The 27,141-nt window shown below is 38.8% G+C and overlaps 2 protein-coding genes across 2 annotated transcripts in view; both read left to right on the forward strand.

Annotated features, from left to right (window-relative positions):
• Positions 1-27,141, forward strand: part of LOC306991003 (uncharacterized protein) — a 538,544-nt gene that overhangs the window by 426,208 nt on the left and 85,195 nt on the right. The gene's annotated exons all lie outside the window — the stretch shown is intronic.
• rpn2 (ribophorin II) overlaps positions 13,811-27,141 on the forward strand; it is a 32,718-nt gene continuing 19,387 nt past the window's right edge. The window contains exons 1-7 of the mRNA XM_079596770.1: positions 13,811-14,276; positions 16,182-16,369; positions 16,707-16,802; positions 21,659-21,834; positions 21,939-22,014; positions 23,410-23,544; positions 26,722-26,898. Of these exons, the coding sequence (XP_079452896.1) occupies positions 14,264-14,276; positions 16,182-16,369; positions 16,707-16,802; positions 21,659-21,834; positions 21,939-22,014; positions 23,410-23,544; positions 26,722-26,898 (861 nt within the window). The 5' untranslated portion in view covers positions 13,811-14,263. The remainder of the gene's footprint in view (positions 14,277-16,181; positions 16,370-16,706; positions 16,803-21,658; positions 21,835-21,938; positions 22,015-23,409; positions 23,545-26,721; positions 26,899-27,141) is intronic.

Raw genomic sequence — 27,141 nt, forward strand, 5'->3', positions numbered from 1 at the left:
CGGTCCAGCGGCGGGGGTGCGGTCAGTCCCATCTACGATCCCGAGCCCATGCAGGTTGGGCGAGCTCGGCTTACTCGGGAGGAGAAGGAGAGGCGGAGATCCCAAGGACTCTGCCTGTACTGTGGAGCATCTGGACATTTTGCTTTCAACTGCCCAGTAAAAGGGCAAGCCCGGCAGCAAGTATGAGGCTGCTGTCGGGTGGGATCTCCGCCGAGAAGACCTCATCAACATCTACGCTCCTCCCAGTAAGACTAAGATGGTCAGCCAACGAGCACGAATGTCAAGCACTGGTGGATTCCGGGGCCGAAGGTAACTTCATGGATTATTCATTTGCACACAAGTTTCAAGTTCCCCTCCGTTCACTCTCCCGCAAGATTGAAGTTCACGCACTCAACGGCCAAGATCTACCCAACATCTCACTCACCACCGGACCCATCACGCTCGTCACGTCAGGCAACCACACCGAGACCCTTTCATTTTACATTTTGGACTCTCCCCTCGCACCCATTGTTCTAGGACACCCCTGGCTCATCAACCATAACCCCAAAATAGACTGGCAACAACGAGCAGTAGTGGAGTGGAGCACTAAATGTCATGAGTCCTGTCTTGTCTCTGCTTGTTCGTCTGTTTCGGTCTCTGTGTTTCAGGAGGAGGCAGTGGATTTATCTAACGTGCCCGGAGAGTACCAGGACCTGAAGGAGGTGTTCAGTAAGTCTCGGGCTGCGTCTCTTCCTCCGCACCGTCCCTACGACTGTGCAATAGATTTACTGCCAGGTACAACTCCGCCTAAAGGCAAGTTATATGCGCTCTCTGTTCCAGAGAGGGGGGCCATGGAGAAATATATTTCTGACTCTCTAGCAACAGGGTTCATCCGTCCTTCCTCTTCTCCAGCGGGGGCGGGGTTCTTTTTTGTGGGGAAGAAGGATGGATCTCTGCGACCTTGTATTGATTACCGAGGGCTGAACAGCATCACGGTAAAGAATACTTACCCTTTGCCGTTGATGTCTTCAGCCTTCGAGAGGTTGCAGGGAGCGTCTATCTTCACTAAATTGGACTTACGTAATGCTTATCATTTGGTCCGCATCAGGAAGGGGGATGAGTGGAAGACTGCTTTTAACACCCCCAGGGGGCACTTTGAATACTTGGTCATGCCTTTCGGGCTGTCCAACTCCCCAGCAGTCTTCCAGGCGCTCGTCAACGACGTGCTGCGAGATATGGTCGACCAGTTCATATATGTCTACCTGGATGACATATTGATTTTTTCATCATCTCTCCAGGAACACGTGCAGCACGTCCGGCGAGTGCTTCAGAGGTTGCTAGAGAATGGGCTTTTTGTCAAGGCGGAGAAATGCGATTTTCATGCACAGTCTGTTCCTTTCCTAGGTTACATTGTGTCGGCTGAGGGAATACGTATGGATCCTGAGAAGGTTAAGGCTGTAGTAGAATGGCCAAGTCCAGATTCCCGTAAGGCCCTACAGCGGTTTCTGGGGTTCGCCAATTTCTACAGAGGGTTTGTTCGCAATTTCAGCCAACTAGCCTCACCTCTGACCGCCTTGACCTCCCCCAAGACTACGTTCAGGTGGTCAGACGCAGCTGAGGCTGCGTTTGCCAAACTCAAGAGTCGCTTTGTTTCGGCTCCCATCCTGATTACCCCTGATCCATCACGTCAGTTCGTGGTGGAGGTCGATGCGTCAGAGGTGGGGGTAGGTGCAGTGATATCCCAACGTTCTCCCACAGACGACAGAATGCACCCATGCGCGTTTTTGTCCCACCGCTTGTCCCCTGCCGAACGCAACTATGACATTGGTAACAGAGAGTTGTTGGCAGTCAAGTTAGCGTTGGAGGAATGGCGCCACTGGTTAGAAGGGTCGGGGGTACCTTTTATCGTCTGGACCGACCACAAGAATCTGGAATACATTAAAACCGCCAAAAGATTGAACTCCAGGCAGGCTCGGTGGGCACTTTTTTTCGGACGTTTTGATTTTACTCTCTCGTACCGCCCGGGTTCCAAGAACATCAAACCCGATTCTTTGTCGCGCATTTTTGACCGTTCCGAACGCCTGTCTACTCCCGAGTGCATTTTACCCGAGAATCTATTTGTCTCCACACTCGTATGGGAGGTCGAATCGAAGGTCAAGACGGCCTTAGAAGGGGTAACGCCCCCGGTCGGTTGTCCACCGAATCGTTTATTTGTACCGGAGGGATTAAGGTCTGACGTTATTCAGTGGGGGCATTGTTCCAACGTGGCTTGTCATCCAGGAGTTAGTCGTACCAAGTTTCTGGTTAAGCAACGATTCTGGTGGCCACTTATGGCTCACGACGTTCACAATTTTGTATTGGCTTGCTCAGTTTGCGCCACTGGTAAGACTTCCAATCGACCCCCTGATGGGCTACTTCAACCGCTGCCGGTCCCTTCGAGACCCTGGTCCCACATTTCGCTAGATTTTGTCACCGCCCTCCCACCCTCCCAGGGTAACACGGTAGTTTTGACCGTGGTGGACCGGTTCTCGAAGGCGGCCCATTTCATTCCCTTGCCCAAATTGCCCTCAGCCAAGGAGACAGCGTTGACCGTCGTTAATCACGTCTTTCGCTTACATGGCCTCCCGACAGACGTGGTTTCCGACAGAGGACCCCAATTTGTGTCCAAATTCTGGCGAGAGTTTTGTAAGTTATTGGGGGCGACTGTCAGTCTGTCCTCAGGGTTTCATCCCCAGAGCAATGGTCAAACTGAGAGAGCCAACCAGGATTTGGAGAGAACGTTGCGATGTCTGGTTTCCAAGAATCCTTCCTCATGGAGCCAACAACTAGCTATGGTGGAGTACGCCCACAATACGTTGCCAGTGTCATCTACGGGCCTATCTCCGTTTGAGTGTAGTGTAGGTTACCAGCCACCAATCTTTCCTAGTCTGGAGTCCGAAGTCGCGGTCCCCTCCGCTCACGCCTTCGTCCAGAGGTGTCATCACACTTGGACTAGAGCCCGCGAGACTCTACTCCAAGTGGGAGCACGCACCAAGGCCAAAGCCGATCGCCACCGGTCTAGGCCTCCCGTATACGTCGCTGGTCAAAGAGTGTGGCTTTCTACCAAGAACATTCCTCTCCGCTCCGTCTCTAATAAACTTGCTCCAAAATTTATCGGCCCGTTCACTGTCACCAAGATCATTAGTCCGGTGGCAGTCCGCCTCAACCTCCCTCCAGTGTACAGGAGAATTCATCCCGTATTTCATGTATCCAAAATCAAGCCCGTGTTTTATTCTCGAATTAAACCTGCCAGCCCCGGTTCCCCCACCGCCGCGACTCGTAGAAGGGGAACCATCATATTCGGTAAATCGTATTCTGGACACAAGGCGGAGGGGACGCGGAGTCCAGTACTTGGTGGACTGGGAAGGTTACGGTCCGGAGGAGAGAAGTTGGGTGCCTGCCAGAGACATCCTGGATCATTCCCTTATTGATGATTACAATCAACAGGTAAGGGAGTCTAGGGACGCCAGGAGGCGTTCCTAGGAGGAGGGGTACTGTCACGGTTCATAATCCACTGTTTCCTTCCCGTCTCGTGTAACTGTTGTGTTGTGTTGTGGGTGTGTGTGAGTGGGCGTTTCCGCTCATTCTGGCAGATCAGTGATCCAGCTGATCTCACTCATTGTCACCAGCTGCAGCTCATTCACTCTCCTATAAAACCTCACTGCATTCTTCTCTCATTGTCAGATCGTTGTTTGTCTCTCGTGTGTGATCCCGTTCCTGTTGGCGTTCTGTTCGTGTCCCGTTCCTGTTTCTCGTTCACTTTGGATACGTCATCACCTGGATCATCACGTCTGCACTTCACTTCACGGACATCATCGCTGACCATCCAGTCCCTGTGTCACCAGTGCTATTTACCACGGGACTATACTTTATTCTAATAAATCTGAGTTTACTTGCATATCTGCTTCCGTCTCTGTGTAAGCATGACAGGATTACGTGATCTAATCCGATTATGTAATCCGTTTTTTCTTTTGAAAAACCTATTTTCAAGATTTGATCCAATCTGTTATCCAAAATCCTAGTGGATTACTTTTGAAAAACCGGGCCCCGATGACTGAAGATAATTCTTCATGGTTCGGAAACCTGTTAGGTAAACCCTGGCTGTGGATCAAGGAAATAGCTATTCTGCTGCTATTTCTCCTACTGGCGTACTATCTATGCGTACACAGTATCAAGTGTTTCATTCAACAAATGACTCACGCCCCTCACGAGAAAATGACAGTTCCAACCAGAAAAGACTATTACCCGTTAGAACTTCACAGACCCTAATTGCATGTTTGTTTCTGTGTCAGCATGCAATTACAGAAAATCAACACAGAGCATCTGCTATGTGCCTGTAACGATCACAGGTTACAAGAATAAAATTATAAGTGTCTAAATTTGAATTTTGTGTGAGTTTGTCAGGGACCAAAGCAGTGAGGCAAGAGGACACAGGAGACTGTTTCTCAAAAAGGGGGTTTTTATTACCCAAAATATTGAGAAGTTACATAAGGACCAAAATTAATAACTAGGCCTTAAAAGAGGTCAACAAAAAAGTAACTGAATATAAACTCAAACACATAGACTCGTAACACAAGGTTAACTGAACAAAAAACTGACCTTCCACAAAGACACAGAAGGGAGCTTATATATAACAGCTTGACAAAACCAAATAACATAGAAGGGGTAAACAAACTGTTGTAAAGTTTTTCTTTCATCGAAGCAAGGACCAGTGAGACAGTTGGGATCGCGTTTAGAAGTTGTTATTTATTGTAACACGGCTGCGGGTTCGTCCAAAATCAGTCTGACTCTAAACAGTATACATTGTAATTTATACATTCCAAGGGGGAGGAGACTTCTTGGGGTGGAGACAAATTTAAACAAATCATACGAAAGCATATTGTATTGCTAATCCAATCATCTTGATGCTTCAACGTCTGAGCTAGGAATCAGCAAAACTATTCACATGCTGATGCTGGCCAGGAACTCCGGTTCCAAGGGCCATCTCAGAGTCATTAAAGACAAAAGGTGAAAATCTCCCCTACAGCTAGGCTGAAAGGTGAGAATCCCAGTGATCTGACTCATTCCCAAGTCTTGCCAGAAGTTACTGCTGGAAAACTCAATAATCATCAGTTAAACCTAAAATTAAATAGATTCTTAAAATTTGTTATTCTTCAAAACTAACACTTGAGAACTCAAGAGCTAACTAAGGACAAAATCCCCTCTGGCACATGGTGAGACATGGTATGGCCTAATGAGCTGGCTTCCGGATATAAGTCTCCTCAGCCCTTAGTCACTCCTTTCACCCAACCAGGAAGGGACCGCCCCCAACAGTCCAGGTAACTCAACACAAAGAAACATGTGATTAGTGCACTCCCTGTAAATCAATGTAAAAGTAAAGCTAAATAAACCAAATCAAAAAACTGCATTGGGTTCGTTATTTAGATATCATAGTTTAGATGACTGTAAATAATAATCAGTGCAACAAACTAAAGAGGTGAAATACTAAAGCGGTAATCAAATGTTTAGAACTGAGGTGATATTACTTTGTGTGGCCGTAGCCATCTGGGGGAACTGTTGTATTACAAATTTATAACATGTTACATCTAGGTTCCAATACAATAGTATTTAAACGGAGAAAATTGAGTACATTGAATTTAGCATTTTAAGGTTATGATGATATCAGCGGTTATGCAGAGTTTCCAGCAAGAGATTCCTGCCAGTCCTGTTCTCTCTATTGTAAGTTAAATGAGTCAGATTACTGAGACTCTCACTCTTTGTCTTTAATGGCTCTTGGAGCCCCTGGCCCAGTCGTTGAATAGTTAGGCTGATTGGATTAGCATCAATGCATTTGAATGACACTGTTATGCTGATGAGATCAGGACTGGAGAAATGGGCTGACTCCTGTACTTAATTTACATGCCACCTCTATGCAAATCCCTCCCCCTTGAAAGGTATATAAACTACAACGTAAAGTTCCCTTTGTTAGACTTGTTGACTGCAGCTACAAACAGCTCGTGTTCTCAATAAAGAATCCTGCTGAAGATACAACCAAGTCTCATGGTCTTCGCTTCTGAGTTTCCAACAGTAGCTGTAAATGAAGAGATGTCTTATCGATCAAAAGTTCAGTATGGCGTACCACAAGGCTCAGTACTAGGGCCGTTACTGTTCACTCTGTACATGCTACCCTTAGGAGATATCATTAGGAAGCATGTCATTCGTTTTCACTATTGTGCTGATGATACTCAGCTATTAATTTCTTCACGCCCTGACGAAACATACCAATTCACAAAATTAACAGAATGCATAGCTGATATAAAAAACTGGATGACTAGTAATTTCCTACTACTTAATTATGAAAAAACAGTTATTCTAATTATTGGACAAAAAACTTCCTCACGTAATAACCTAGAATACTGTCTAACACTTGATGGCTGCTCTGTCAAATCTTCGTCGTCGGTTAGGAACCTGGTTGTGCTCTTTGAATCCAATCTTTCATTTGAAAGTCACGTGTCTCGTATCTGTAAAACCACATTTTTCCATTTTAAAAAAATATATAGAAATTACGTCATATGCTCTCAATAACAAATGTGGAACAATTAGTTCATGCGATCATGACATCAAGGCTAGATTATTGTAATGATCCTGATTAGGGGTGTGCGATATCACGTTTTTTGATCGTGGACTTTTGAAATGCCTCCACAATCTGCTTTTGAAGAAATATTGTAGTATCGTGGTACAATGCATTTTATCAGTTGAGTTCTGGCGCCTCCATCTCAACGCGACATACATTCACACATCCCATGTTAATGCAGCCGTAGATTTACACTCACGGGACACTGCAGTACATAAAGTTCATTATTTTCCTGTACATTAAAGCTTTGCCTGTTAAACATTTAATTTGCGTGCTGTTGCGCAGTTCTAACGTAATAACCTAGAGTACTGTCTAACACTTGATGGCTGCTCTGTTAAGTCTTCGTCGTCGGTTAGGAACCTGGGTGTGCTCTTTGATACCAATCTCTCATTTGAAAGTCATGTGTCTAGTATCTGTAAAACCGCATTTTTCCATCTTAAATTACGCCATATGCTCTCATTGACAAATGCGGAACAATTATTTATTTTATTTATTTATTTATTTGACAGGGACAGTGTACATTAATTAGCATTGCTGCAAATGCACCAGAATTAGCCAAAATTCTATTTTTCATCCGTTGTCCCAACAATTAGTTAATGCGTTCATGACCTCAAGGCTAGATTATTGTAATGCTCTACTGGGTGGTTGCCAGTTAGTTTTGATTGATTCACTTCCGTCGAAAGGATCATTTGTTATTAAACTAGGGGCCGCTAAGATGACACCGTTCTCTCTACACAGACTTTAAACGTGAACCTGTGAGAAACGCTGATGGCGCTCACATTTAAACCTTAAACTGTCAGGGTTTGGGGTTGAGGAGATGAAGCGAGTCACGTTTAAAGTCTGTGTAGAGAGAACGGTATCGTCTTAGCGGCCCCTAATTTAATAACAAATGATCCTTTCGACGGAAGTGAATCAATCAAAACTGACTGGCAACCACCCTGTAGAGCATTACAATAATCTAGCCTTGAGGTCATGAACACATTAACTAATTGTTGGGACAACGGATGAAAAATTGCCTTTTGGCTAATTCTGGTGCATTTGCAACAATGCTAATTAATGTACACTGTCCCTGTCAAATAAATAAATAAAATAATTGTTCGGGGGTCTGAAGTCCTGGCAGAAGACCAGGGTGGAACCGGAGGGACAGACCAGGGGGGCTCCGACCAATCAGGAACCCCAGCAGACGGCCAGGGTGGGACTGGAGGGACAGACCAGGAAAGCTGTGCCGTATCTGGAGTCCTGGCTGAGGGCCAGGTCGGAACAGACCAAGGAGGTACCGAAGGATCCAGGGGGGAGATCCTAGACAGAAGGATCACCGGCAGGGAAAGGGAGGTAGACACGTCATGGCAGGGCAGGCTGGACGCATGTGAGACAGTCAACCCAGCACAGATAATCTTGCCAGACTGGTCAGGCTCTGGCAGGATGGGGCATAGGGTGAGGAAAGGGAAACCCACAAAGATGACTGCTCCCAGGGAAGCACGGCCAATGCGGTGGGCACAGCGCAGACAGTTCTCTGGGACAGCAGACTCTGGGAAGGCCTCTGTGGCCGTATCATTAAGAGCGGGCTGTTTCTCGACGGCCTCCGGGCTGGCAACGGGCTCTGGGATGGCCTCCGGGCTGGCAACGGGCTCTGGGACGGCCTCCGGGCTGGCAACGGGCTCTGGGACGGCCTCCGGGCTGGCAATGGGCTCTGGGACGGCCTCCGGCCTGGCAACGGGCTCTGGGACGGCCTCCAGGTTGGCAACGGGCTCTGGGACAGCCTCCAGGTTGGCAACGGGCTCTGGGACGGCAGGTTCTGGCAGGCAGACTGGCCCTGGGTCAAAATAATTACTGTGCATATTATGCATAGTACTGTGCATACTATGTAGCACACAGAACACAAGCTGTGTGCTACATAGTACAGGACAAGACATGAAAGCAGGCACACAGACAAGACAACATAGGAGTGTCAGGGCTCTGTCACAAAACCAAGAAATAGACCAGACAGAAGTGACAGAACCCTGACATAAACCTTAAACCGCCATGACCTTCTGGCTCAAAAGGTCTGGGGCCTGTACCATGATGGTAGTTGAACAAACTGTTACAGGATTAGTTTTGAGTTGACAAAACCAAACCAATCCAACCAGGCTTTGGTACCATGATGCTGATCATCAACTTTCTCTATCAACTCTTTGATCCTGAGTTTAGGGTTGCCAACCGTTCCGTATAATACGGAATCGTCCCGTATTTGACACATAAAAGTCTTGTTCCGTATTGAACCGATACGGAACGCACTTTGTTCCGTATTTTTGAGAATCAATTCAGTGCAAATCCGTGACAGACACACACGTAGCTTCTAATATATGTCAGACTATGAACGAAGACATTTGTAGGCTATGATAAGAAAAAAAAACGACGGTCCGTGCGGTATATACTAATTTCTCCCCGTTTGTCTATGATCAGTGTCGCGTTTTTAACATCTTGGAACATCATCAGAGAATGCCCTTTTAATTGGTTGTTTCAGTCATTGTGAGTCATGTATCGTAGCAACGATGATGACAAGTGACAACAGCGGGAAATGTAAAAATGACTAACGTTACTTCCAAGCAGCCGGCGAAAAAGAGCACAAAAATATAGAATTGAATGGGAAATAGCTGCACAATGTGCTTAGTCTGGAGGTTTATTTGTTTCTGTGAGATTTTCCTTGTGCATATATATAATATTTGCTTCTCTTGAACCCTTCAACCTGCATCATTTCAACTTAATTGTGTTTAACAGCAGAATTTGTGGTGAAAAACTACATTAGCCATTTTCCTTGTGCATATACAGGTGTTGTATTGCTTGAATGCATTATTTGAGTGCAATATTTCCTTTCCAGTGCAAAACAATAATACATTAAAAAAACAGGTAATATATATAAAATATATATTTTATATTTCCTTTATTAGCAGTTTTTTTATGTACTATTGTTTTGCACTGGAAAGAAAGTTAACTAAAATGGAAGTATAATTATATAATATAAAGATATTTGCACTACACATCCTTAAAATGTTGTCAAATTAAATGTCACATGTCACCAACAACCCCCCACCCCCACCCACCCGTTCCTTATTTCAATTTCAGAAAGTTGACAACCCTAGGTGTGACATCAGTAGCGAACAACCAATCACATGCTGAGAAAGAGTGAAACTGAGATTCTTTCTCACGAGAGAAGGAACGCGATTCACTACAGAATATTACGAGATTGAAAAATATAAAGAATTTAAACAAATTTACACAGCAAGAAGAAAATAGCTGTCTATGAAAGAGGACAACTAAAATAAAAAGTCTTGCTATATCAGTGCAAGTAAAAGTTGTGAAGTTAGTTTACATTTGATAATAAAGGTAGAGAAAATTTAACATTTAAGCTCACATGTAGTCATTTTTGCTTTATCTATTGATTCTAAAGCGTATTTCTATTACCTTTATATATTTATTCAATTATACTGTCATACAAATACAAATCATACAAAATTATTATTATAAATAGCATTACTAAAAGCCAGACGATTTTGTCTTTAAAAATCATTTGCTGTATAGTGATCTTTAATTTGGAGTGGAAACAGGTGGAGTGACTTTATCGCATCAGACATGTGTCACTTTGCTCACAGCTGATTGGTCCAAGTTTGGTTTGCAACCTCTTACCTGGAACATAACCTGCCCCAGACCAGATTAGTCGTGGAGCGTAAGTTACTATGGCGATGGACACTGCTAAAAGCCAAACCACTTTCATGGTGCCTAAAACCCAGGGTTGGCGCAAACTAAACTAAAACATATCAGGCTAACCACCTAAACCGGCTTCATGGTATAGGCCCCAGATTTATAATCCCAAATTTGCTTGCTCTAATCAGTATTCAAAAGGTGAAGAAAATCTTCTTTGTTACTAAAAACTCAGGTTTTTTGTTTTCTTGTTCTACTTTTCAATTTGTCTTTGTCATTGTATTCACTTAATGTGAGGGGGTATACGAGAACAGATTAAGAGGAAAGCTGTATTTTTATTTTGTAAAACTTTCAAGGCAGATTTCTATTTTCTACAAGAAACACATGCCTTAGATTCAGATTTTAATTTCTGGAAAAATCAGTGGGGAGACAATATCTGGATGGCTTATGGAAACAGTAAATCTGCTGGCGTTGACATATTAAAGGGCTCCTTTCAGGGAAAAATCCTTAAAAATGTTGTTCATGATTCAGGAAGATGGGTTATTTTAGTTATTGAATTTATGGAGAATATTTTCATTATGGGTTAATATATATGGTCATAATAATAGTCATAGAAACACACACCTTTTTGCAGAATTTGATGAACAAATAAATGTCTTATTGAATTCCTTCATCAACGCTAAATTAAATTTAGGGGGTGACTGGAATTGCATAAGTGACCCCATAAAAGACTGTCAAAAGATCCTTAAGAGGCAATTATGGAGAGTTTAATAATCTATGTATGCATTTAAACTGTTGCGACATATGGAGATTAAAAAATCCACAGCAAATCCAGTTCACTTGGAATAACAAAGATTTATCTAAGAGATCCAGGATTGACTTTTGGCTTATTTCAAATGAGTTACTAAACAGTGTGGAAGCAACATAGAGCCCTCAGTATTTTCTGATCATAATATGATTACTTTAGTACTATGTATAAGGGATAAATCAATCAAATTTAAACCAAATTATTGGAAATTAAATAATACACTTTTGAGTGATAAAATCTTCAAAGAAAAAGCCAAAAAAAATCATAAATGAAAATTTAATAGAAGCAAAAAAAGACTAAATGTATGGCAAATATTGGGAATATACAACATTTCAGATACATAATTATGGCCATCAAAAGGGCAAAATAATTATCTAAGGAAAAAAGAATGAGACAAGATAGAATACTCAAGAGAATAATTTCTATCTATGAGAAGAATGAGCAATCACAAGCTGACATCAATTTTTTATTTGAATTACAAGCTGAATTGGACAATATCTATCAAAATTTGGCACAGGGAGCTTTTATTCGTTCTAGGCAAAAATGGTTAGAGCATGGTGAAAGGAATATGAAATATGTTCATAATTTAGAAAAAATGAATGTTAGTGTTACTAGTATATATAAACTTAAAATGAATGATCAGATCTCTGAAGACTTTTTCAGTCTTATAAAAAACTATACTCCGAACACAACATTTGTCAGAGCTCATATTTCCTCTCTTGTATAAAAAGTGTGGCTCAATGTATTGATGAAACTCAGAAGGACATTTCTGATCAAGACATATCCCTAGAAGAACTAAAAAAAACATTAGTAAGTTAAAAGATAATAAATCCCCAGGAAATAATGGCTTAACAGCTGAATTTTTTAAAGCATTTCAAGATTACGTTTCTGAATTCTTATTGTTAGTTTTTAAGGAGGCTATAGAAACCTGTAGGTTTCCCCCAAATATGTGTCAAGGCTTAATTACACTGTTACCTAACCCAATAAGGATTGTTTGCTTCTTGACAATTGGAGGCCTATAACCTTAATTATTAATGATGCAAAATGGTTTGCTCATATTTTTGCGCAAAGATTAAAGTTGTGCTTGGATACAATAATAGATGATAGTCAGTCTGGCTTTATGCAAGGACGGCATATTAGTAACAATATCCGATTAATCTTAGATTTAATTGATTATAAGGATTACATAACCGATAATAATTACATTCTATTTATACAAAGCCTTTGATACTGTGAAGCATGATTTTTTATTTGACGTATTGGATTTTTTTGGTTTTGGCCAATACTTTAAAAGGGCAATACAAACTTTATATAGTCAAGTAGTCAAGTCACCTTTATTTATATATAAATAAAAAATATTTATATATATTTATATATTTATATAGTGACTGCAATAGTTCGGTTAAACTTCCATGGGGAACTACTCGTAGATTTAGCATCTCCCGGGGCATAAAACAAGGAGATCTGGCGGCTCCGTTCCTATTTTTTCTGGTAGTGCAAACAATGGCTCTTTATATACATAATGACTCTTTTCAAGGCATCAAAATTATGGAAAAAGAAATTAAATGCTGTCAGCTAGCTGATGATACAGCTATTTTTTTAAAAGACATATCACAGGTTAAAAAAGTTGTAGAGTGTCTCAATATATTTTCTAAAGCTTCAGGTTTAAATTTAAATGTTAAAAAAATTACTCCTTTTCCACTTAAAGACAATGATATATCTTTAACCGAATTTGAAGGTATTCCACTTAGAGAGGATGTTACGTATCTTGGTATCAATATCTGTAAAAATCAATCAGACAGAGTGCAATCCAATTTCCAACCCCTTTTGGTGAAAATGAAAAAGAGATTTGATATGTGGCTCATGAGGGATTTATCACTCAAAGGTAGAGTTCTTTTATCCAAAACGGAGGGGCTGTCTCGTTTATTCTATCCTGCAAAAGTGTTAAATGTACCAAAATCTTTTACTAAAAAAATGTATTCAACTTTATATGGAAAAACAAGTCACACTATTTAAATAAAAATATTTGATGTAATTCTTATAATCAAGGAGGTTTGAATGTGCTTGATTTTGGTACTTCTAATACAATTTTCAAGTTGAACTGGATTAAAAATGATATTAAGCATACAGATAAACTATGGTATATAATTCCTAATCTTATTTTTGGAAAAGTTGGTTAAAAAGAGTTCCTTTTAAAATGTGACTTTGAGGTTAACAAGCTCCTTCAGCTATCCAATTTTCATAGACAGGCTCTTTTATGTTGGCTTCTTATATACAAACATAATCCCCGAAACATTTAATTTTAAATAATAAAATGGTTAAATATAAGAATAAATCAATCTTCTACGACAATTGGGTTTAAAATTATATTCTAAAGGTCTCACAACTGATAAATAACGAAGGCTACTTATTTACATATAGGCTACTGAATTTTTAAATACATTTGGGATCCCAGTATCTCCACGAGAATATAGCATTAAAAAAATTAAGTAGCTGACTATTTTAACAGATTTTCGTAATACGAACATTTTAACAGGAATTTTTTTTATTCCTGCTCTCTTTAATATTACGGAAAGAGGATATAGCACTTTTTTTTAATCGGCAGTAACTCACATGTATTAATAATAGCACAAGGCCAAAACGTATCTGGTTGGCTGGAATGAGAACTAGTACTGAAGTGGCCAATCACAAACAGACACAAAGCACAGCACAACTTCGGTCCTTCGGAGCGCGAGAGTCTCTTTTAATTTTCACAGAAACTGTATCATCGTGATCATTTCTAAAAGATGTTCTTTTTAACGTACACTATTATAAAAAGACCTATAGAAGTACATGTATTAACATCTCTCACGTTTCATTCATTTTTGCATGACTTGGCTTACACCATATCTAGTCTGTAGGGGTGTTTACGCCTCTATGTAATGCACGTTTCATACATTTTAAATATGTGCGAAGTTATTTTTTTTATATAAAATACATGTTTTAAATCATGTATATATATCATATAATATTGGCTTGTTTTTTTTTTATATTTTATATTTTTATTAGATCACATGAACGCATAGTTCACCCTACACCGGTAAAATAGATTTCATCCGCGTGTCCCGGAAGTTCTTTGAGCTTTTGGTGACGCTGCATTAGGCGACATGGCTCATCTCTGTAAGTGTCATTTTTGCACGTTTTTATGCTATATTTAATATTTATGTTTATTAAAACACATTATGAGTAAACCGTCATGCGTTAACTAATATGTTTAGGCAGTTGTATGAATGCATGTTATCTAAATTTATTCGAATAGTTGTTCTTGCAGGCAGCTTTCGCCACCCAGTCAATCAGCACTTTCATTTATTCTGATATTAATACATAATAAATATGATATTAGATTATTATTTTTAAATAAGTGTTGTGCGTAGTATTTATCCAGAGTCTGTATACGTTTTATTAGAAATATATAGTCTTGTTAACAGTAGTAACAACAGTACTATAGCTTCTGAATATAGTAGCATTTAATTATTGTAGACACATGTCATTTCTGGTGTTTAATATTTAGGGGCGGCTTCCCGGACAGAGATTAAGTCTAGTCCTGGAATAAGATTGCTTTTTTAACCAGATTAACAGAAATATTTTGTCTGCCATTGTTTTAAATAGTTATCCTAGACTTGGTCTAGTCCTGAGTTCAATAAGCTAATTTCCTGGAGGAAGACTAGAGTTACTCCAGGACTAAATTGAGGCTTAAATTAAAACTACCAAGAGGCAAGTTTAACTTTAGATTAATGTGTGTTTCAAAGAAGACACATGTATTAGCCTACTTGTACTATGTCAGTGAAAATCAATACATAGATGCATACATACACACATATGTGTGCGTGTGTGTGTATGTAACAGAGGCAAGAAAGTAAGAGCTGTGCCTGTAAACTTCACTTCCCTGGTCTCAAGAGATGAATTAGCAACTGATGCTAGAGAGTAGTGTCCTTGTTAACATGTCTGCCTTCCATCCTGGAGACCCTGCTTCGATCCTGGTTGGAGTGTGTAGAGTAGGAAGCTGTTTGCTCAAATTATTTTTATAAACGTTTTTTTTATAAACTAAAAATATTTTAGGAGCGAAGGTCAGCGAACGCAAATTCTCGTGGGAGTGCAAAAAATTTGTGAGAGAACACAAAAGCATTGACAAATATTTTTTTTCTCCCATCTTATAATATTTTTCTTTCACCATGTCCCTTTAGGGGCTTCGTAGATTCAACAGCTGATGTGTGCAATTTTTCTTTGCTATTTGCTTTAAAAGAGTTTTCTCATGTTCAATTACATTTTTTTTTGTTTGCAGTCATTTTTTGCTATCAATTTTTTGTTTTCCTTTGATTGGCTTTCTCAGTTTCATCCAATTTTAAGATTTTCTTTGTCCATTCCATATTTTATAGGCAATCTCTATCATGCTAATTCAGATTATTTTAGTTCAGGACTCCACAGTTTTAGTAATCTGTACTTAATGTGTGTTTCAGAAAGCCATTTTTTAAGCAACGATTAACTATTCTAGATTATGGCCTACTCCTGTCTTAATTTAAACCCTGTCCGGGAAAACGCCCCTTAAAGTTCTAAAGTATTAACTTTTGTTGTTGGGTAATAAAAAGTTAAATAAGGGCACTTATTCTTGGGTTCTTTCTGGGAATTTTACATTTATTCAAATGCAAATGAGAACAATAAAAGTAGTGAAACTAACAATAGGACATTAATATGCAATTTAATATTGTGATTTCTAGGCCTGGAAAATTCATGGACATTTCTGTAGTGAATATACACATTTCAAGTTTGGCTCAGCTGTAAAATATTGTATCGGCTAGAAATTGCTCTTTTTAAAGGCAAACTCTATACAAGTATTTAAAAAAAAAAGTTGTGCTTTCAGACATCCAATTTCCATAATTTCCATTTTAAACAACCCATCTCTTTCCACACCCACAACATGCACCCTATGCTTTCCTAGCATCCAAACACTTGCCTTGCTTGTCTACCTAAAATGCTGATGTGTCATCAAATAAACTGCATTCTGTTTGTACATGTACCCATTTGAAGGTTTCTTCAGCTTGCTGGTCCTGTCCCTGGTTTTTGAGACCCAGACCCTGACACCGTCCCATCACCTGACCCCCACGGATGTGGCCAGACTCCAGGCTGTATTGAGCCAACCCCTCACTGACCTCAAGTCTGCTTATTACTCTGTTGTTGGACTTCACAAGTTGGGAATCTTTGTTGCGGATGCAGATGTAAGAAAAAACATCTTTCATATTGGTGAAATGTAAAATTTTCTTATACATATGCCCGGTTTCTCAGACAGGGCTTAGGCTAAGCTAGGTCTAGGCCTTAGTTCAATTAGAACATCTTAGTAGCTTTTTTAAACGTGCCTTAGAAAAACAAACATTACTTGTGTGCATCTTGGCACTGACATATTTTAAGATGTCTCAGTACAAGTTGTTTTCCGTTAAAACAGCTCAGACATGCATTTTAGTCCGGGACTAGCTTAAGCCTTGTCTGTTAAACCGGGGGTTAATGTTAGTTAGTCTTTATCACTGTCTCTAATTTTGTCTTTCCTCTCTACCTCAGGAGACATGCCGGTTTATCAAGTCAAACTTAGACCCTTCTAGTGTCGAGTCACTGTTTTATGCGGCAGAAGCCAGCCAAGCTCTCTCTGGATGTGAGGTAAAATACATTTGTATCTCTCCTTTTTGTCTTACTCACAGTTTAGCTCCAGTTTCCTAGCAGTTCATTTTGACAGGCATTTTTGATTTAGCCTTCAGACAAAAATGCTTATTAGTCTTAGTCACATTTGAGTCATTTTTGTCTTCATTAGTTTTAGTCGACAAAAAGTAATTGCATTTTTGTACATTTTAGTTATTACATTTGTAGTCAAACTACAGTTCCCAACATTCATTTTGGTTGGTAATTTATATGTAGTCTTTAAACAAAAAATAGTCTTTATAATTTGTCTCGCTTTAGACCAATTCAATTAAGCTTTATGAGAAATTTGAATCAAGGTAACATGCTGTAATAACATTTCACTCTAAGCAGTAGCACATGTGCAATGCAACATATCCCTTTTCCTAAGTTGGATATCAGCCTAGTAACCCCAGAGTGCAGTCTGGGCGATGGGTCGGGGCGACACATTTAGGCGGGGCGACACGTGTCGCTTCACCCACAGCCGATTTTATTGGTTTATAATATAGCAATCTTATTGACCCCAGCGATCCCAGCTGAGGAATAGGGTCTTATCTAGAGAAACGATCAGTCATTTTCAAAAAAAAAAATATGTATATACAATATTGTATATACTTTTTAACCACAATTGTTCGTCTTGTGCTGGTCTGCGATGTGCCAGGCATTGCGTAATTACGTTGGAAAGGTCACGGGTCACGTCATCTGTCTAAATTATTTGTCTGTGTACTCCGGTTCAAAAAAGTAGGGATTTATATAGGGGTGTGCGATATTACGATTTTTGATCGTGGACGATTAAAATGTCTCCACGATCTGCTTTTGAAGAAATATCGTAGGATCGTGCATTTTATCAGTTTGCATTTCTGGCGCCTCCGTCTCAACATACTGTACAGCGCGACGTATATCCACATGAAATGCAGAGGAATGGGACACTGTAGTTCATAAAAATTAATTATTTGCATGTGCTTTAAAGCCTTGCCGGTTAAACATGTCATTCGCTGCTGATGAGCTGTTCTAACGGGCGCTTTTCTGAGGCAAACACCTGACGCGCACATGCACTAAAAGCCTGTCTAACAGCGTCTGATTACTGGGCTAAGTTATCTTTCGAGTCTTATTGCGCTAATACTGTCAAATACACACAAGGTTTACATAAACAAAGTTGGTTATGTCTAAAGTGAAAGAACAATAGAAAAAAATTAAGAAAAAATCTGCTTGTCAAATGCGTGTAGATTCGTTGCGTGCAGATCTTAAAGAGACAGTAGCACTAATAGTAAAATGCTGCCGCTTGTCCTTAAAGGGACAGTTACCCAAAAAAAAAAATTCTTTCATTATTTACTCACTCTCTAATGTTGTTCCAAACCTGTATTAATTTCTTTCTTGTGCTGAACACAAAAGAAGATATTTTGAGTAGTGTGGCTAACCGGGCGGTTGCTGGTCCCCATTGACCATAGTAGGAAAAAACTATTATGGAAGTCACTGGGGTACATCAACTGTTTGGTTACCCACATTCCTCCAAATAACTTTTATTTTCAACAGAAGAGGGAGACTTATTCGGGTTTAAAACGGCTTGAGAGAGTTAAAAATTTTGGGAGAACTATCCCTGTTAATAAAACAACAAAAAACAAAGAGCATCTCACTCACTCTTGACTGAGAACTTTAATAGTCGCTTTAATAAAAATCAATGTAAAATTTATACAGTGAAGTCTATGTTGTGTTTTATTTTCATATTTGTTCATTTAATTACTTTCTTCAATGCTGTTAAATACACCTGTAGCTGAAAAAATAAAGCACTGTTTATTTAATTTGTATATTAAGTTGTGTATGTGTATCTTTGTTCTTAATTTTTAATAACAAAGAAAATGACAAAGATTTTTTATCTTCGCCACTTTGGCCTAAATGTCTGCCATTCTTTTTTATTTTATATTTTGTTACCTAAGGCTTTGTTTTTAAAATAGGGACATTAGTTTGGCTGTGATGCTCAGTCACTTAAACCAACATGAAAAGGAATCGTGATAAAATCGTGAATCGTGATTTTCCTGAAAAAAATTGTGATATGATATTTTTGCCATATCGCCCACCCCTAGATTTATATATATTTATATATAAATATAACTTTTTTTTTTCTTTCTTTTTTTTTTTGAAAATTACTGATCGTTTCGCTTAGGGGTGGGAATCTCTAGGCACCTCACGATTCGATTCGATTACAATTCAGAGGGTTGCGATGCTAAAACGATTATCGATGCATCTTTTTTTGTGTGTGACTACTTGGTACTTTTAAAGCAAAAGTATTTATAATGACCCATAAAGAACTTACTTCCAATATCTTTTATTAATAAAAACAACTGGAGGTGATTTGGCAAGTCAACTGTAAGGTTATATTTGCCAGCATATGTCCCAACATTTCAAAGAACCAACAGGAAAATAAATGTGTGCCTGTACTAGCAGCATACTTGTAGTCAATGAATACAAACTTCAGCATATACTGAATCTCTAACATAAAATAATAAACTTCTAGCCAGCATTCTCCTGTTATGTGCAATGAGCAGTATAATCCTTCAGACAAAAAATAAATAAACATTTTAATGTAGCAAAATCACAAACAGCTTTCATACAAAAATATAGAATTATGTACCTGCAGCTTTCATAGAAAAATAATGCTTGTGGACTTCTGAATAATTAGTAACATTACATGAGCTGCTCTTATACACAAATACATAATAAAGAGTCTAAGACTTATGAATTGAAATTGTTGCTGTATACCACAATCAAATACAGCTTATACAAAAAAAGTAAATTAACATCTGCAGAGAGCACAGTCAAAATGTAACTTGTTGTGACTTAAATTGCACTGATACACACTGTGACTGTGGAGGGCAGTACAGTAAACCTACGTATAACAGATCTGTTTACAGCATATTGATGTGAAAACTAAACAATACACAAAGCAGCTCTCATACAAAAATAGAAAAAAGGCCACAATGAAATTATGCCTATTTTCCATATGTTAGATTTTAATGAAGTGGGTGCCGTTTGGATTTCGCCCTCAGCCATCATGCGTCTCTGTTATGCGCACGCCACAGACTGTCCGGGTGCTGCACGTCCGCGATTCAGAGTTCCGCCTTTGCGTTCCGTCAATATTACGTTATTTTAAAAAAACCTCCTCAAAAAAACTTAATTTCTTTTCCACTGAAAGAAAGACTTGGATGGCATTGGGGTGAGTAAATTATCAGGAAATTTTCATTTTGAGGTGAACTAATCCTTTAATATTTCTTTAATACGGCCAAATCATTCACAAAATCGTACATAAAGGAATGCGCATGCTCAGACCTGAATCGTGTGAGCATGAGCATAAATTGATAACCAATTTAATCGACAAATGTGTCGCCCCGCCCCATCTTCCAGACTGCACTCTGGGGTACTACTATCAGCCTGCACTTTGATCGCAGATTTAGTTGTAGCAAACAGCGCAAGCGGCACATGACAGAACACAGAGCGACTGAATGACACTTTCGTTAAGCAGAATATCTCAATGAAGATTGCTGAACTCTAGCTTACTTGTTTGTCTGTGTTTTCACTGCGCTTCTTCCGCAGTGTTGAGAGCTCGTGGTTGTCAGATTGCAAAGATTAAGTAAAACACCTGGTAGAATTTTTATTTTATTTTAACTGAAAAGCTCTGATTGGGGAATTTAAATTCTTGAAATCTGGAAACTGTAAAAACAGTCTGAATTGTTTTGTCTCCTCCTTTATTTGACAAAAACGAGTAATTTTGGTCAGGTTTTAATTTTTCAAACATTAACATTTTGTCTATTTTCATCAACGTATCATATTTCACATTGATATAGTCACAGACTCAGTTATCGTTTAATGATGTTGGTGTCGTCTCGTCTTAGTCATGGTAAAAATAGGTCGTCAACAAACATTTTTCGTCATAGATTTCGTTAACAAATTGAAAAAATCTAGAACATTCTGTCCCTAAAAAATTCAACAATGTGCCACAAAACCCAGGGAGCATCAATGCTCACTATATTCCCTTAACACAGTAGTTAAGGTGGTGGTGGATGAGGAGAGATCCCCTGATATGATTGGAAAGTGCTTTGGGTTTACAGTAGTACATATGAAAGCGCTATATAAATGCCTCAATCTATTCTATTCTATTCTAGGCTAAGAGATAATGTACAGTCAGCAGACTGTTCTGCAAAAGAAACCTCTTTAGGGTGATACAAGACCTCACTGCGAAATTATTCTGCTTATTATGCAGCTACTTGCCATATAAGTCTATAATTGAACGCTAAATATTCATTTGACATTTTTAGGGCTGTCCTCTAATAGTCGACTAAACGTTAGTCGACTAGAAGAGGGTTAGTCGACCAAAATGTTTGTATGGCTGGCTACAATGTATGGCTAACACATTATGCCCCCTATGAACTGCCTATGTAAATATTATGTAGATCTTTTGTTTACATCAAATTCATGCTTTAATAGTAGGGTAATCGAAGTCCAGTCTGTTCATTTAATGGTTTGCAACCAGATAAAAAAAATATCTTTCAATTCTGACATCCAAAGGCACAATAAAAAATTTTTTATCTGTGGATCTCGCCCGTTTTCCTCCATTTGTTACCAGTGTTTTTCTGCCATCCCAACACGCAACTGCAGTGATGTAACTCTGAAATCTGTCTACATAAAGCTTATCAAATATGGTAAACATAAACCCCAATCGTGTTTGCTTAATGCACAAGAATCAATGAGGTTTGTTTTTGTGTCACGCATGCACGTTTGCGAATACAAGTGAAATGCTCTTACTGTATGGTCCTGTAATAACTATTGCTGTATTTTGATCCTGACAGATTTCTTTGTCCAATGAAACGCGGGATTTGCTGTTGGCTACAGTTAGTGAGGACTCCACTGCATCTCAGATCCATCAGTCTGTGAGTGCTCTCAGCTCCCTTGGGTTACCTCTGGCCTCACAAGAAGTGGTCAGTGCCCTGAAAGCTCGCATCTCCAAAGAGGATAATGTCTTGGCGTAAGTACATTTCTTAACATTTTCTTTTTTCTTAATTCTTTCTTTGTGGAATCTTTATTCGTTAACTTTTGAGACGTATATCTGATTTTCTCTTTTCCTGACAGAATCGTTTTGGCACTGCAGACTGCGTCTCGTCTCTCTCAGCAAGCTGAACTTGGAGATATCCTGGAGGAGATTGAGGTGTGAGAGTTTAGCACATCCTTTCTGATGTATTAGCTATGGAACAATCAACTGTAAGCTGGAGAATAAACAATAGAAATACTACAATAACACGAGTAACACTGGAACTGCCTTTATTTATAATGTAATTCAGTTAGTATAAAAAGGTGACTTTGCATAAGTTCATTTAGAGAAATTAAGTAATTACATTAATAACAATTAGGCCCTATCTTGCACCCATCGCAATTGACTTTGTACATCGACGCATGTATCATTCCTATTTTGCACCCGACGTACAGCAGACTTTTCCCTCCACAGACGCACGTTGGTAAATTAGGGAATGAACTTGCGCTCGCGGGGGCGGTTCAGCGAAAAGGAGAGGTGTTCCGGCGCAAACCTTCCCTGGTGCTATTATGCAGTTTCAGAAAACAATTCCGCCACAGACCAGGAAAAACCTACCGTACTCTAAATTCAGTGGCGCGGTTTTCAGATGCTATTTTAAGCGCGAATGCTTGGCCATAATGGAGCTTGTGCACAACCTGAATACACTTTGCTTCTCTCATCTACACAGAAGCAGCAGTTCCGATTATTGCAAAACATACATAATTAAAAAGAAAAATATTACCATAAGAGGGAAATCATTGTGGTGTCCATGAAGATGTGAAAAAAATGGTCATAAATCTAGCTTACACATTTACCCAAATTATTCAGGCTAATTGTAGTAATGACGGATCCCACCTGTTTGACTAATACTGGCAAGACACATCGGTATATAAGGACATCTGACAAATTGGGTTGTCCGTCAAAAAGAACCAGGAAACAAAATTCTGAAGACTGCAAAATCACCTTTACCATCATGTAAGTTGCGTGCTCTTGGCAAATCCGCCATTATAATAACATGGGACAAGTGTGCCTGCTTTTAAAGGAATGTGAGATGACGCTCTGATTGGTTTATTGCACATTACGTCCAAACCACACCTATGAGTAATGTAGCTACTTCAGACCAACCCATTTTAGATATCCCCCTGGTATAATATCCGCCTGAAAGTTACTTGCGTTTCGCGTTTGATACTTGTGTTTCAGATCATTAAAATGGGGCCCACAATGTTATGATTGTTACTATGGGTGAATCTCACAAAACATGTCCAGGGTCACATTTCATGCAAATATCTTAAAAAAATAAATGAATTAGAAATGAAATATGGTTCATTATTACAATTAAAAGTGCAAAATATAATAAATCTAAGTGGTCCTTGAATACTAGGCTTTTTTTCAGAATTTGTACATTTTGGGATTAAATATGACCTTGAACTGTTTTTAAACGGTCAACCAGACCAAGCTAATTTGTTGCACTGTTTTTCAAACTTTTATGTTTAGTCACATGCTTTGTTCCACAAATTCCTTTCTTTACTGCAGGATCTGGCTGCCCGTTTAGATGATCTAGGAGGAGAGTATCTTCAGTTTGAGGAGGGGTTGGAGGCCACAGCACTGTTTGTTTCTGCTGCGTACGCCCTGTCTGATCATGTGGACATGGAGCCCCCCCTGAAAGAGGTTTGGAGTTGGAAATAAATATAGAACTACACTACCAGTCAAAAGTTTTGGATCGGTAAGATTTTTAATGTTTTTAAAAGAAGTCTCTTTTACTCACCAGGGTTGCAAAAAACATTAATATTGTGAAATATAATATTATTACAATTTAAAACAGCTGTTTTCTATGTGAATATATATATATATATATATATATATATAGTAAAGTGTAATTTATTCCTGTGATCAAAGTTGAATTTTCAGCATCATTACTCCAGTCTTCAGTGTCACATGATTCTTCAGAAATCATTCTAATATGATGATTTGATGCTCAAGAAACATTTCTCATTATTATCAATGTTGAAAACAGTTATTTACATTTTTATTTCAGGATTCTTTGATGAATAGAAAGTTAAAAAGAACAGCATTTATCTGAAATCGAAAACTTTTGTAACATTAAACACTATCGTTTAAAAGCTTGGTGTCAGTAAGAATTTTTATAAAAAAATTTGGAGAGAAAAAAGAAAAAAAATCATCACTTTTATTCAAAGATGAATTAAATTGATCAAAAGTACAGTAAAGATATTTATAATGTTACAAAAATATATATTTAAAATAAATGCTATTCTTTTGAACTTTCTATTCATCAAAGCATCCTGAAAAAAATTGTACTCCAACTGTTTTCAACATTGATCATTTTAATAAAAAAAATGTAGCATCAAATCCGCACATTAGAAGGATTTCTGAAGGATCATGTGACACTAAAGACTGGAGTGTTGAAAATTCAGCTTTGATCACAGGAATAAATTACATTTTTAAATATATTAAAATCGAAAACGGTTATTTTAAATTGTCATAATATTTAACAATATATATATATTTTTTAAATGCAGCCTTGGCGAGCAGAAGAGACTTCTTTTAACATAACTACTGATCCAAAACTTTTGACTGGTAGTGTATGTAGAACATTTTCCTAGTAGAGATGGAGTGAGCTCAATATCAGTGATGCACCAAAAATTTGTCCGAAACAGCAATTTTGGACAGCCGGAATTGTTTTAGTGGGCCGAAATCATTGACTGAAACACTGACGTTTAAGGGTGTCACGATTTCGACCGAAATTAAGTCACAATCTGGAACTTCGAATTAAAAAATGGAATCGTTGATGCTGCCACGCCCCCATGTCACTTTCGGTCGGCTTGCCAAGCGGAAAAAAACACGCGTGTTGAAGTGCTGCAAGTCAACTTCCTCTAAAGGAGGTCGCACAGCGCCGCGTCTTCTCAGACAACTTGAGGTATCGCACAGCGGACGGGCACTTTCTCAGTTTATGGCCAGCAATATTGTTATGTTTAAGGACATTATGGAATTAAGATCATGTCTGTACTATTTTATGATTGTACTGTACAATTAAATACAATCGTTGCTTAGTCTTCATTCACTTTATCTCATAACGTCCGTTAACTGAATGAATTGAGAATATCACCTGAAAATCTGATAACATCAGCAATTTTCATTCAACCAGCTGATTTCTGTAAATTTTCTGTAAAACTAAATATTGCAGCTCAGGGTAAAGTCACATAACGATGATTTGAGACAAATAAATGTAAATTTAATACAAAACTATGTAAATGGTGCGGCAGGATTTTGAACGAGGTTCTGAGCCGTTGCTGGGCGCCGCGAACAGACGGCGGTGTGTCTACACTCAGAGAATAATGTGTTTGAATTTTAAAGACGTGGCGCTGTGCTTCTCATCCGGTGTGCGACCCCTTTAAGACAGCCAGTCAAAAGATAGCATAGCAACTGCAGATGCAGGAGACCCATCAACAGAACATGAACCCCCTCCTCTTTCACTGAAGTCGCAGGTGTGGAAGTATTTTGGATTTCCAGTGAGTTATGTTGACAACGTTCGCTCTTCAAAAAAGCCACAGTTTGCAAGCTCTGCTATGTGCGTGTACCATATTCTTCCACTGGCAGCACGACTAATACGGCAGGGCATCTCCGCAGGCACCACAAAAACATAGATTTATCTGTTAAACTAACAACTGTTTGTTTGTTTTGTTGTAAACTTGAATGCCATCTTCTGTGAAAAAGACTGCAGTTACAAAAGAGAAACTAGATATGGCAGGTTATTTTGCTTAAGTTTCTAATTGACTGACGATATAAGTTATTGTTACATTATGTTGTTAATAAATGTTTTAAATTTGACCGAAGATATAAGTTATTGTTACATTATGTTGTTAATAAATATTTTTAAATTTGACCATGTAGTGTGGTACATTGCAAACAAAGGTCAGATATTATATTGCATAAAAGTCTAAAAATGGCATAGCAACCTGTGCTTTAAAACATTTTTTTGTAAGAATCGAATCCAACCGTGACCTTATAATCAAATGTAATCGAATCAAGGATTTGGAGAATCGTGACACCCCTACTGACATTTAATTAGTGCTATTCTAATGGTGTGTTTTGACTGTTTGCGTCTATTTCATGCACACAACGAATATAAACTACAACAGGGAAGCATGCCAGTGTGACACAAGTGCTGGATTAACTATTGATTTCTCGATTTTAATTGATACTGATATGCATTCTAAAATCTCCAGATCAATCTTTTAGCTGTTTTCTGTTCTGTTCATTTGTGAACAACTTTTGTAGCGCTCCTGGGCTGGCATCCAATAATTGCAATAAGCTTTGTTACTTCTAATTCTTTGTTACTTTGAAACAAAGTCTCTACTTTCAAATCCTGTCAGTTTTGTCATGAAATTCAAACAATAAATGTTGTTTTGGTCCTCTTTAATGCGTGACAGATCGCTGTAGCCCTTCAGTTCAAGTGGCAACACGAATCAAGCACACGTGAACTGATCATCACTTCATCTTTACTAGTAGTAACAGCATGAAATAAACATGAATAAACATTAGAAGGTATGTTAAAATAAACAGTACTACTTGTACTGAAATGAATCATGGGGAAAACATCAACAATTTTAACAGCTTGTATACTTGTACATTGAAAGCTAGCCAATTACAAAAAAAACTAGAAAGGAGCATTTTGATAAATATGCCATGTATTACATATTCATTATATCTTTACTTACCCTTTTAGTGATGTCTTATTTTTTTTTAACAAGTTATTACAGTTTACTATTGTTTAAATGTTTATATTTTAACAACAAATTGTAGTAAAAACACACTTGTCCATCACAGGATCAGGTAATCCAGCTGGTGAATTCCATCTTCAGTAAGAAGTCTTGGGACTCTCTCTCAGAGGCATTCAGTGTGGCCAGTGCGGCTGCAGCTCTTTCCAACAATCACTTCCATGTGCCTGTTATTGTCAGTGCCCAGGGCCCTGCTGCCGTATCCCACAGCCAGCCCTTCCTCCAGGTAGGCCTCAATTTTAAGTGTGTACTCTGTAAATATCTATGAAAGGAGTCATGAAAGGAGTCATGAAATGAAGAATCAAAATGTACTAATGATATTTACACATAAGATGTTACTCTGCAATAAAAACATACTGCAAGTTTCAGAGCTCAAAACTAACTTCCCAGTTTAGAATATGAAGTGTTCTTTTCTACCTTTCTCAAATGTCCGGATTTAAAATATCTTGAGAATCAATTGTGATTGATC

This window comes from Phoxinus phoxinus (genome assembly GCF_949152265.1).
Source record: "Phoxinus phoxinus genome assembly, chromosome: 22".
Taxonomy (NCBI): Eukaryota; Metazoa; Chordata; class Actinopteri; order Cypriniformes; family Leuciscidae; genus Phoxinus; species Phoxinus phoxinus.